Source organism: Hyaena hyaena, unplaced genomic scaffold, assembly GCF_003009895.1.
Source record: "Hyaena hyaena isolate Hyena2069 unplaced genomic scaffold, ASM300989v1 scaffold_17, whole genome shotgun sequence".
NCBI lineage: Eukaryota > Metazoa > Chordata > Mammalia > Carnivora > Hyaenidae > Hyaena > Hyaena hyaena.
In genome coordinates, this window is record NW_024080648.1 from 6,633,893 (window position 1) to 6,647,228 (window position 13,336).

Genomic DNA, 13,336 nt, shown 5'->3' on the forward strand with positions numbered 1-13,336 from the left:
AAGTTCCCAGGCACTATACAACAACAACCCTGAAATGAGGCTTTTCTACAGACAGCAGTCTCAGGACTGCTGTGTCAACTCTTTATACACCTTGTGACTGTATATGTAACTCTCACGAGTGATTTTTGTTTTTATGTTTATTTATTTATTTTGAGAGAAAGAGCACACACAAGCAGGGGAGGGGCAGAAAGAGAGGGGGAGAGAGAATCTCAAGCAGGCTCCATACTGCCAGAGCACAAAGCCCAGTGCAGGGGTCGTACCCACGAACCCATGAGATCATGAGCTGAGCCGAAATAAAGAGTTGGATGCTTAACCGAATGAGCCACCTGGGTGCCCCTCACGAGTGATTTTTAATGTGACTTAGCACCCAAACTTTAATTATCTCTAGGACATGGATAAGACCAAGTTTAAACCTGTAAAGTGAATAACTGTGGGGATGGTAAATGTCACTTGGCAGGAAGCTGTTACTGCTGCACGTAATGCTGTATGCCCATCCACTGAAACTTGTTTCCTTTCTCACCCCTTTAAGACCTATTCTTTCTTGCTGCTATGAACCAAATCTATCTTAGGAAGAGAACAGAAAAAACAAAAATTTGGAATGACGTTTATATAAAATAGGATGAACAAAATATTTTTCCTCCTACCTATGTTTTAGGAATGCATAATACGTAAATGTACTAAAATCCCTGCCCAACACGAGACATTCTATTTCTATTTTTGGGCTGGTGCCCATCACCAGAGCCATATTAATGGAAAGCTACTCTATTTGGTTTTGGTAGAGTCAGTACACAAAATTTTTCCCCTCTATTTACACATAAATAATCTGCTCTACATTATAGGTAAATCCATCTGAAGAAGGCTATAGAACAGACTGATCTATGAAAGAGAGATTACATGAAGTTAAAAATCCTACAGAGCTAAGTTAATATAAGCAGGGTGCCTGTCCTCCTTTAGTTACAAGGTTCTTCCATAAACGACATTTGACTTATTTTTTATTCAAATATATAGTGGTATATTAATACATACAGTGCTATATTAGTTTCAGGTGTATAACAGAATGATTCAACAATTCTACACATCTCTCAATGTTCAGTATACTCTTAGTTCCCCTCATCTCTTTCACCCATGCCCTTAACCCATCCCTCTGGTAATCATCACTTTGTTCTTTTTTTGTTAACTTTTTTTAATGTTTATTTTTGAGAGAGAGACAGAGCAGAAGTGGGGGAAGGGCAGGCAGAAAGGGGGACACAGAACTGGAAGCAGGCTCCAGGCTATGAGCTGTCAGCACAGAGCCTGACGTGGGTTCAAACCCAAGAACTGTGGGATCTATGACCTGAGCCAAAGTCGGATGCTTAACTGACTGAGCCACCCAGGCACCCCAGTTTGTTCTCTGTATTTAAGAGTCTGTTTTTGTCTCATTTTTTGGGTTGTTTCTTAAATTCCACATATGAGTGAAATCATATAGTATTTGTTTTTGTCTTATTTCACTTAGCATTACCCTCTAGGTCCATTCATGTTGTTGCAAATGGCAAGATTTCATTCTTTTTAATGGCTGGGTAATACTCCATTGTAGATATACCATACATCTTTACTATTCATCTATTGATAGATACTTCAGCTGCTTTCCTGTTTTGGCTATTATAAATGATGCTGCAATAAATACAGGGGTGCATATATGTTTTTGAATTAGTGTTTCTGTTTTCTTTGGGTAAATATTCAATAGTGGAATTACTGGATCATATGACGATTCTAGTTTTAATTTTCTGAGGAAACTCCATACTGTTTTCCATAGTGGTTGCATCAATTACATTCCCATCAACAGTGCACAAGGGTTCCTTTCTACACCCTCACCACACTTGCTATTTCTTGTGTTTTTGGCTTTAGCCATATAGTTACAAGCTTCTTCCATAAATGATAAATGACAGCTGATTTTTCTTTTTTAAGTAAAAGGAAATGAACTTTTCCTTTAAGTTCAGCAACAATTTGTGTGTACACCAAGCAATTTCAAGCCTGGAAACACATAAAAAAATAAGTCATATACTCTGTTGAAATAAAAATAATGATGTATGTGTATGTATATAGGTCATGAGTATGTATATAGGTCATGGTATATTGCTCAGTAAAAAAAATTTACGATGTTATACCTATGATCACATTTTAATAACATTATACCCCAAACACCCCCCTCCCCCACAAATGTTTTTTGCCTATCAACAACAAGGTCTGGAAAACTATGTCTCCGAGGTAGGAGGGAAGTGGAAGGGGAAGGTGGGTGCAACAGTGAAGAGCATTTGTGTTTCCCCTACATTTCTATGTTTAAATTTTTTAAAACTATGTATTACTTTTTAAATCTGAAAAAATTTTAAACTTCAAAAAAATCCAGATGGCAATAACTTAATTATGAAAACCACAGAGCTATGTCCATATGACAGAATTTTATTCAGCCAATAAAATGAATGATGTATTGATATATGCTAAAACATGGAAGAACCTTGAAAATTTTATGCTAACTTAAAAAAAGCCAGACACAAAAGACTACATATTGGATGATTTCATTTATATAAAATGAAGACACTCTATAGAGAAAGTAAATTAGTGGCTGCCAAGGGATGGGGGAAGGGGAAAATGAGGAGTAACTGCTAATGGGCACACAGTTTCTTTTCTGGGGTGATGAAAATGTATGAAATACTGCTGTAGCCCAATGGAGTTAGAACAAAGTTTTTTTTAGTGGATTTGAATCCTAACCAATCATTTCTCTTTAATATAGACAATTCTCACTTTGTATTAGTTCCTATATGCATGAATTTCAGTCACCAAGGTTTGGTTAAATTAGGCCCCCAATAACAAGGTTCAAATTTAAGTTATCACAGTTATATTTACTGTAATTAAAAATTTTGCTGCTGGGGTGCCTGGGTGGCTCAGTCAGTTAAACAGCCGACTCTTGATTTCAGGGTCATGAGTTGAAGCTTCACGCTGGGCTCTGCACTGGGTGTGAAACCTACTTAAAAAAATTTCTTTTTTGCAGGGTGCCTGGGTGGCCCAGTTGGTTAAGCATCCAACTTGATTTTGGCTCAGGTCATGTCATGGTATGTTCAAGCCCTGCACTGGGCTCTTTGCTGACAATGAGGAGCCTGCTTGGGTCGGTCTATCTCTCTCTCTCTCTCTCCCTTCCCTGCTTATGTGTTCTCTCTCTCTCTCAAAATAAGTAAATAAGCTTATTATTATTTTGCTGCTGGTATACAAGTTACTATATAAACAAGAGATGCAGCATCGTGATCAATAACTAATCACATCACTTCTTTCAAAACTTTTAGGGATGGGTCAGCACATTTGTTATGTGTATACACCCAGACAGCAAAGTGTACAGCGACGTCGCCTCCTTATCTTCTAGCAGAACTCATATGACATTTTACAAAAATGGATACTCAAAGAGAGGGATCTGGTCAACAATGATGAAAATTCAGCAAAGAAATGAAAAGTGGTAAAACTTAAAATGAAATTCAAATAAAAATACGTAGAAGAAATGGCTGCAGGATATGGATACTGCTGCTGCTGGAGAGGCTCTAGATACACAGCCAGGAAATAAATAGACTCAGAGACATAAATAAATAAGGAAACTTATTGATATATATGAGGAAAGTGATTCTGATGAAAAATGAAGATATTCCAGAGGAAGTGACACTGGCAAAAATATCACAGTAAAGCAGCTCTCAGAGACACCTTGCAACATTGAAAACACAAAGGAAAACATGTTGGTAGCCGATCCAAACATAAGAACTCAAGTCTGTGTGCTGACAGTGTGGAGGCTTCCTTCGGATTCTCCATCTCTATGCCCTTCCCCCACTCGCACTCGCTCAATCTCTCAAAAATAAACATTTTTAAAAATGCAGGGGTGCCTGGGTGGTTCAGTCAGTTAAGGATCCCGCTTTGGCTCAGGTCATGATCTCATGGTTTGTTAGTCAGTCTGAAGCTTGCTTTGGATTCTCTGAGCCACACACCCCCACCCAAATAAACTTAAATAACAAAAAACAAGAATTTTTAAAATGCAGATGCAGATCTGCACCTGCCAAGACACACTTTCTGGGATGGAATTAAGGAATCTGATTTTTTAAAAATTTCTTTTCCAAGTGTTTCTTATGTACACTTTGTGCAAAAATGCTAAAATGTCCAGTAAAAATTACAAGAATAGGGAAAGAATATTACTTTAAACATTAAATGGTCAACATTCTGCATTTTCATAGAGTTTGAAGAGTCAAGAAAAGAAAATGTTATGAAATTACAACAAAGTTGGTATCAACTCAATTTGCGGGAAAATAACCTCGCATCTTACACACTCTATGATTCTGATACATCTACCTTGCTTTCTTCATGTATTTTGGCATTTTCCCACCTTAATTATGTTACAAGTTCTTGTCACCTAAAACTTGTTATGAAGTAAAAACCTGTGTATGTTAGAACCTTTCCCAAAGAGAGGCCTGGCATGGGCTCTTGCCTACTGGGAGGTGACTGTTAGGACCCAGAATGTCCTGCTTCATGAGAGGGTCTTTGCCTGGGGGCTTTGACCACTGGACAGTCTAACAAAGTGACTTACAATGAGGGCTTTGGGTGACGCAGTGCCAGTTCTGCCCCTGGAGATGGAAGACATCTGCCCTATGTGTCTCTTCCTCTGGCTGATTTTAATCTGTATTCTTCCCCTGCAATCACAAGCATATTCTGCAAGGCCTTCCTGTGAATTACTGAACCTGTGAGAGCGGCTGTGGAACCCACTGGACATGCAAGTGGTGTCTCACGAGGGTAGTTTTGGGAACTGCGCCCTCGAACTCCTGCAATACATTCTCACATCACAAAAGTAAACCACCTAATGAATAATTTGCAAGGCTTACTCTGACTACTCTATTAAAAGCTCAAACCCATCACTCTCTATCCTTTGCTTTTCTTCCTACCAAGAATCACTGTCTGGCATTCTACTAAATCTGTTTATCATCAGTCCCCGCTTCTGTTCACCACTGAATCTCCAGCACTTTGAACAGCATCTGGCACATAGGAGCACAACTAAAATTTGCTGAATCTACGGTGTAAAAACACAGCATTTACTCGACCATTCTGTCTCTTGCTACTAAAGCAAAGGCAAGACTGCAGAGCCAACTCTGCTCCTTGTCCAGGTCAGGTGGGAAATCTTTCAGAGGTAGATGACACTTTTTAAGCATTTCCCTCTCTATGAAATGGAAAGAGCAAAATTAAAGTATAGGCCATTTATTACTTTGGTACATTAAAAAACTATATGCTAAATAGTCAAGCAATGTTTCATATGAGATGGAACAGGTAAGGGCACAATCTCTCTCACCTTCCATCCCATTCCCAAAATAAAGTGATGCCTTTGTATAAAATATTATTTAACAGATCTTCAATGGAACTCTGCATGCTCTCATTGTACCGTATCACAGTGCTATTGTAGCACAAGTCAATTACCACAGATTGCACCTCAAGATTATCATTTCATTCTTCTGCTCAAAAAAGTTATTTCCATCAAAGGGCAGTTTGCAAGGCAAATAAACTGTCCCAGACTACAAGAGACAGCAAACCAAGTCTAAGCTTAAGCTCCCCACCATTCCATAGAAAAGAAACCAAATCTATAATAAACTGACCTCATTCTCTAGACTATTACAATTATTAAAGAAATGGAGACTTGAAAAGTAAGGTACAGGAAGCGTAGACAAGACTTAATCATTAGTAAAGGAATAGTGTGGAAGAAAATATATCTCTTTATACAAGCCATTTTAAAGAACCAAGATTAGGTTTACATTCAACTACATTTACATGAAGGAGAATCAAAACTATAAGGAAATCAGTTCAAAACAATTCAAATTCCTATTTAAAGTAGACTCAAATTCCTACATGCAATAGATTAGGTCTATGACTTTAATGTCATTCTTAGAAAAACTAAGTTCAGAAAATAGATATACTTTATATAGTTTAAAACACAGTGATTGTTTTGGCATTAATTTTATCTTCAACTTCTGGTATTTGGTTTCCTTTTACCAAAGAAGGACTTCATTGAGCAAGTCCTTCATAGTATTTATCTCGAAGAAAAGACTGAAGAAAAAAAATTCCTGCAAACTTTTCAAATTAGAATAAAAGGCATCTATTACAAAGAAAACTACTCCATGTGAAAAAAATATATATAATGTAGACATTTTCATTGTATCTACCTACAGATATGATTTTACACGTCATATAAAGTTGAGAAATGAACTGATTTTAAAAAGTGTGCTTTCTAATCATTAGCAGTTCGTGCTAATCTAGTTTGGTGTGGTTTCTACCTGCCTGCTATGAGAGGTTGGCTTAGGTAAGCACGGAAAATGACGACTGGTTCAAGTCAGCAAAATTGGGTTTTAACCTCATATTCCACTGTAATCAGGTCATTCTGTGTTACAGTTAGAAGGGAAGGAGCTACTTTTTACATCACTGCATTTTAGACTCTATCAAATGGACCACCAAAGCTTAAGGTAAGTTAAAATGAAGCACCAGTTAGGGTTTCTGGTTACTAAAACCACAACTTTTTAGCTACAAGCTTTCGAAGAAAAAAGTAATCCAAAAGATTTTTCTTGGCTCACAAAAATCATTCATTTTTACAAGACTCTAATCTTCACTGAGATGGTTTTAAGCATTCAGGAATTTAAGTACGCTATTTCACATTAATGAGGTAAGTAATAACTTCTTTATATTTGTTTATTTCAAGGCTGAAGCCACAAACCAGAAACATCCATTAGTCTAACACAAAATTTACATATTTACACTCCCACACAAATCTCAAAAATTAAAAAAAAAGTTTATTTATTTTGAAAGAGAGAGGAAGGGGCAAAGACAGGGAGACAGAATTTCAAGGAGGCTCCCTGCTGTCAGCACACAGCCTGTGTTCTGTGGGGCTTGATTTCACGAGTGGGGAGATCATGACCTAAGCCAAAACCAAGAGTCCCACACTTAACTGACTGAGCCAACGGGGTACCCCAAGCCTCAGAATTTTTCCAAGGAGGCACTCTGTAATCATCAGAATAAAGATCTGCTAGCACACAGCTAAATCTCCTTACCTACTTATAGTATCATTGCCAAGGTTCTTCAGTATAAAATAAAGTTTACCGGGTAAAAGAGCCTAAAAAGTTTCTCTTCCTGAGATGCTACCAAGAGTTAAAAATAGTTCTAGTCACACAATGTCCTGAACAGCACCAGACTGGCTCTCCAGGCACACTATCTTTTAAAATTACTGTACACACTGCTGTTGCAGAAATGAATCACAGAACAGATTCTCTATACACATTAGTCAAATCTGCAATTAGCTTCAAAAGCTGGACTGTTTAAGGGCCAGTCCTCTCAGATGATGTACCTTACTTAATATTTTATGCCATTAATTTTTTTCTACACAGAAATGAATTTGAAAGGCCAGTCCATTCATACTCATATTTTCTGTAGTTCTTCCCCATTTGGCATTAGGATGGATGGATCTTACTTTTGCCACTATCTCAAAATAGGGCTTTTACCAGTCCCACTTTGGTTTCAATTCCAGCTGACTCCTTCAGTTTTTAGGCAACCTGAATTAGAACACGAATTTAATTTTAGGGAAAAAAATCACCACCATATAATGCAATGTCCTATAGAGTAGTCTTTTCATTAGACTCTCAAAAAATCCAGTTATTAAATAAAAAAACCCCACATAGTCACAAAGAATTGAACAAATAGATGATGTTTATAACTAGGTTTAACATTTTATTTTTCTTTTATATTCTTTCTTTATGTCTACCATTCTTGACCTGGAAAGGCAGAGGAAGTATTAAGTAGGCCAGGCAAGAAATTTAAAGTTACTTCACAAAATTGTTACTAATCCTTGTACTTTGTGCTTCAGATAACAGGGACTCCATGAAATACTGAAACTATACTCTTCAGGGTTATATACAACCACCATACATAAAACCTCTTTAGAAGTACATTCTCCATAGAGAAGTCACATCAACACAGCTATTTAATTTGCCTCTTTTCCCAAAAGAAAATGAGATGACAGATTTAAAACACGATAAAACGGGGAAACTGGGTGGGTTGGTCAGTTAAACTTCTGACTTTGACTTAGGTCACCATCTCACGGTTAGTGAGTTCAAGCCCCAGTTGGGAGCCTGCTTCGGATTCTGTCTCTCTCTCTCTCCACTCTTTCTCTCAAAAATAAACATAAACAAAAAATAAAACAAGATAAAATGGCCATTTTTATTTGGCTTTTTCTAAGACTCACTGAGGGCTTATCGCTTGTCAGTATTTTACACAGGTAGTATCTTAATATTACTCTTGTCTTACAAAAAAAGAATTAGAGGGTCAAAGAGACTGGGTTTAAACTCAGATATGCTGACTACCAGAGTCCATTGTTAGGGGTAGATATATAAAGTGGAAACCAAAGACTAAGGTTAGAAGACAGAATACATATGCCACCAAGAAATACCACAGTGGCTAGCAAAGGGTTGTAAAACTAAGCACTGCTCGGGGCGCCCAGGTGGCTTAGTCGGTTAAGCGTCCGGCTTTCACTCAGGTCATGATCTCGCGGTTCGTGGGTTCGAGCCCCGTGTCGGGCTCTGTTCTGACTGCCAGCTCAGAACCTGGAGCCTCTTTCGGAGTCTGTGACTCCCTCTCTCTCTGACCCTCCCCTGCTCATGCTGTCTCTCTCTCTCTCTCCCCTAGAAATAAATAAAAAAACATTAAAAACATTTACAAAAAAAAAAAAACCAAAAAACTAAGCACTGCTCAAAAAGGTGGTGAGAAAGAAATATTCTATTACATTTCTCCATTCCACTGGCAATTCCATCTAAGGGCTAGAGGCCAAAGATAAATGGCTGGGATATTTTCACTTAAAAATTCAGGTTTAGTGGATATGCACACTTTTTTTTTTTAAGTAGGGGGGCAGCTGGGTGGCTCAGTCAGTTCCGCATCTGACTTCTGATTATGGCTCAGGTCATGATCTCACGGTTCATGGATTAAGCCCCATACTGAACTTATGATGACAACAGGGAGCCTGCTTGGGGTTCTCTCTTCCTCTCTCTCTCCCCTACCCCTCCCTCTTGCCCACGTGCTCATTCTCTCTCTAAATAAAAAAAAAAATTTTTAAAGAGGAACATATAAGCTTAAATATACCTATAAGGTCCTAGGGACTTGTAGTCCAATTTATTTAAGTGCTAAATTACAGATAATTTCTCTTAACAAATACAGAAAGCTTCCTCAAGCGATTAAGACTGAAGCTGATTGAGGGGCGCCTGGCTGGCTCAGGGGAGCCTGCAGCTCTTGATCTCGGGTTGGTTGGAGTCCCACTCTGCACGTAGAAATTACTTAAATAAATAAAATTGAAAAAAAAATTTAAAAAGCAACTTAACTGTGTTTGAGGAGTGGGTACAATGCTCTTCGCTAAGAATGTATCTTAAAATTATTTGAGAGTCAAAGGGAAAAACAGAGTCAACACCAACTTGGTTCACAACTTCAAGTCTGTATCTAATACTCACATCAGGGTTAACCGACTCAACTAATTTCAAAACTAGGTATTTCAAAATTGAATTTTAACACTCGGCCTTGAGAGTGCAATTTAAAGTGTAATTTTTAAGACTCACGAAATTATAGGTTATTAAACAAGAAAACAATGTCGACTTGAAGCTAGAGGTAATGTTTGTTTCAGAAAGAAAAAAAAAACACCGCTGGGTTGGCAATTCTATTTACAGAAATTCTCCTGTGTTAAGAGTTATAGTTATTTAGGGGCGCCTGGGTGGCTTAGCCAGTTAAGCGTCCGACTTTCGCTTAGGTCATGATCTCGCGGTTCGTGGGTTCGAGCCCCGCGTCGGGCTCTGTGCTGACTGCCAGCTCGGAGCCTGGAGCCTGTTTCGGTCTGTGACTCCCTCTCTCTCTGACCCTCCCCTGCTCACGCTGTCTCTCTCTCTCTCTCTCTCTCCTAGAAATAAACTAAAAAAAAAAAAAGAGAGAGTTATAGTTATTTAATATATAACAGTCCTTGGCAACATTGCTTGTTAAAAACACTATTCTAGATTAATATTAGCTATTACTCCTCCATCCCTAAGTTGCACCATTTTAAGAGTGTCCTATTATTCCTTCTCCAATGCATTTCTGAGGCATCCCAATTTCCAAACACAAATGATCAAACAACTCTTATAGATTACGCCTTAAAAATACAAATCCAACAGCATTAGGGCTTTTCTACATAAAAATGTGTGAATATTTAGTCCAGATTACAAAAACTGAATGAGAAAAATTCCAGACTTTAAAGTAAGATGCAGAGTGCGAAGAAATCCCAGTGGTTAAGAAAACAATGAATACAGAATTCGGAAAGTTGCCAAGGTCACCCAATCAAGAACTACTGTCGGCAGTTAATCACCTGCATATTTCATTATTCTTTGGGTAGAAAAAAACCAAAACAAAACAAAAAACAAACCCAAAACACTTTAGACAGAATTAGAACGGAAATAACTTTTTGAAAAGGGCTACTGTGCACCAAAACATGTACCCATTTATCATTTCAAGTAATCACTGTTGCCAAACTTTAGACGCGGTCTTGTTTTTGACAATAAACATTTTGCTTCCAAGAGCCACTCTGTGCGAAGACCAGTCACCATCTGTTTCAACCACAGTCAACCTCTATTTAAAATATCAGCCTGCCATTACACCCACCCCTCTACAAACAAATGCGTGACACATCCCAGGTTAGTGACTTTTGAAGGCCCCGATTTACCTGAGAAGAATCTTCTGTTAACAAGTTCATTAATATTATCACCATCCAGGTTAACTTTCGGTGCATTTTCAAATAAGAGACTGCATGACATTAATTTGCCCGCATTCTAAATCGCCGAGATCGCCAGTCTTCACGTGAAATGGTAAGGTCAGTAATCCCCACCAGGGCGTCGGTGACCCCAATAAAATCTAGGGCGTGGATTCCCGGTGCCACGTTTCCCCGCCCACCTACACCGGACCCCTCAGGCCAGCGAAGTGAGCTTCCGGATGGGGCCGCAGGGTGGGCCCAGAGGGGAGGCGGCGGCGCCCAGGGAGGCCCCCTCAGGGCTGGTCGTGCAAGGGCCCGTCCCGCCGCCCAGGTGGACGTCCAGCCGGGAGACGCAGCCCCGCGGGGACCCGGACCGGCTACGCGGGGCACAGCGCGGACAGGCCGCCCCCACCCAGCCAAGCGCTCCCTCATTTCTCCTTTTCTCTCTTACCTTTTCGCACAGCGTCCGCACTTGGTTCTCATTAAGCTGTTTACACTCGTTCAGCTGCTCGACCCACTGGTCCAGCTCCTTGGTGAATGCCTTGTCGTCCATGGCGGCCCGATCCCCTTCCCTGCCGCCTCCCTCCCCCCCTCCCCACCCCTCCCCCGGGCGCCGCTCCCCTCTCTCGCTGCTGCCGCCGCCGCCGCCGCCGCCAGCTCCCGGCGGGAGAGGAGGGAGTCGGGGAGGGCGGCTGCCGGCCCCTCGCCCCGCCCAAGGCCAGCAGGCGGCTCCGGGCCTCGAGGAGACCCTCGCCCGCTCGGCTGCGCGGCCGGGGAGTCGGTGAAGGGTGCGGGAAGGTTGGGGGAGGAGTGAGGCGAGGGTCTTCGGTACAACACTCGTGGGAGGCTAGCCACCCGCCGCCGCCGCCGCCGCCGCCGCCTCCCGCCCGCAGGTTCCTCCCGGCTCTCTCGCCCCCTCTCTGGCTCTTTCTCTCCCCTCCCTCTGGGTTTCCGTCATCGCCTGGGCATTTCCGCCGGGAACAGGCGAGCAGGCGGCGCCGGCGGGGCTAGAGGCGCGGAGGGTGCAGCGCCCCCGTGTGGCTCGGCGGACAAACGGCCCGTGGGGGCCAAAGGTGGCTCTTCTTTTCCCCTCCTCCCTTCTCTATCTTCCTTCCCCACTTGGGGTCCGGACCAATCTCTCCCGGTTCTTACCTCACATCTTTTTCTCTGGGAACTTAGATTCCCCTTAGTCTCCTGCAGGGCTGTTTCAGCGCTCTGGAGAGGAATTGGGAAAACTGTGCCTTTCCTCGGCAGCAGGGTCTCCCCAGAGTCTAGCACTCTCCCATAGCAAGCATTCAATATTTATTGGGTGTATAAATGAATTCTTTCTAGTCTTATCTCTGCCACTAAGTAGCTGTGGACTCTACCATCTCCAAGCCTCCCTTTCATGAATTTTTGGTATGACAACAATTTGTGTCCCTTCCAGCTCCGGCATTCTTTACTGCATTTACTGCATTGTTTTCTGAGTTCTAATGATTTGTACATTCAACAAATATTTATTGAGCAACTGCTAACTGCCAGCTCCCTTGTATGGCAGGCGCTAAACAGCCATACTGACTCTGTAGAAGGCACGTACTACCTCCTCTCAACTCAAGTAAGAGAAGATGCAAGTTTCCAATCTTGGCTTTGCCAACTTCATAGCTATGGTCTTGGGCAGTCACTCAAGTGCCCCCAGCCTCAGAGTCCTCATCTGTTTGAAAGGCTCAGTAAGGTCTACCTTTTCAAGTTGTGAAGAAACATTTTACAAGTGCCTATCCAATAGTACTTAAGGGAGCGACATATTAATTGCCATTTCCCCGCTGGGCAGCAGTTACAGGAAACTTTAGGAAGGTGGCATTTGGGGGTACCTGGGTGGTTCAGTCGGTTAAGCGTCCACTTCCTGATCTTGGCTCAGGTCATGATCTCACAGGTTGGTGAGTTCGAGTCCTATGTTGGGCTCTGTGCTGACGGCATAGGGCCTGCTCTGGATTCTCTCTCCCTAGCTGTCCCTTCCCCTTCCCCACTCCTGTCTCTCTCTCTCCTTCAGAATAAATAAATAAACTTAAAAAATTTTACCAAAAAAAAAAAAAGGAAGGTGGTATTTAAACTGAGGTTTGAACCTTTTCCTCAGGCAAAAACCTTGAAGTTGCCTGAAGAAGAGGAAAAAATTTGCAGGTGATCCTTTCCTGAGCCAAAGTTGGACACTCAACTGACTGAGCCACCCAGGTGCCCCTAAACGGTTTTTATAATGTTTATTCATTTTCAAGAGAGAGAGAGAAGGGGGAAGGAGGAGGGACAGAGAGAGAAGAGGACACAGAATCTGAAGCAAGCTCCAGGCTCTGAGCTGTTAGCACAGAGCCCGATGTGGGGCTTGGGTTCATGAACCCCAAGACCATGACCTGAACTGGAGTTATTCACCTAACCAACTGAGCTACCCAGGAATTCCTACCTTTTTCCTTTTGATCAAAGAATTTTAAAATCATTGACTTCAGCAGATCCATTGGCTTAAAATTACATGTTCAAGGCGCCTGGGTGACTCAGTTGGTTAAGCGTCTGACTTTGGCCTAG

The 13,336-nt window shown here is 41.3% G+C and overlaps 1 protein-coding gene across 1 annotated transcript in view; it reads right to left on the bottom strand.

Annotated features, from left to right (window-relative positions):
• PPP2CB (protein phosphatase 2 catalytic subunit beta) overlaps positions 1-11,707 on the bottom strand; it is a 35,042-nt gene extending 23,335 nt beyond the window's left edge. The window contains exon 1 of the mRNA XM_039221099.1: positions 11,241-11,707. Within this exon, the coding sequence (XP_039077030.1) occupies positions 11,241-11,342 (102 nt within the window). The 5' untranslated portion in view covers positions 11,343-11,707. The remainder of the gene's footprint in view (positions 1-11,240) is intronic.
• Positions 11,708-13,336: the final 1,629 nt, after the last annotated feature.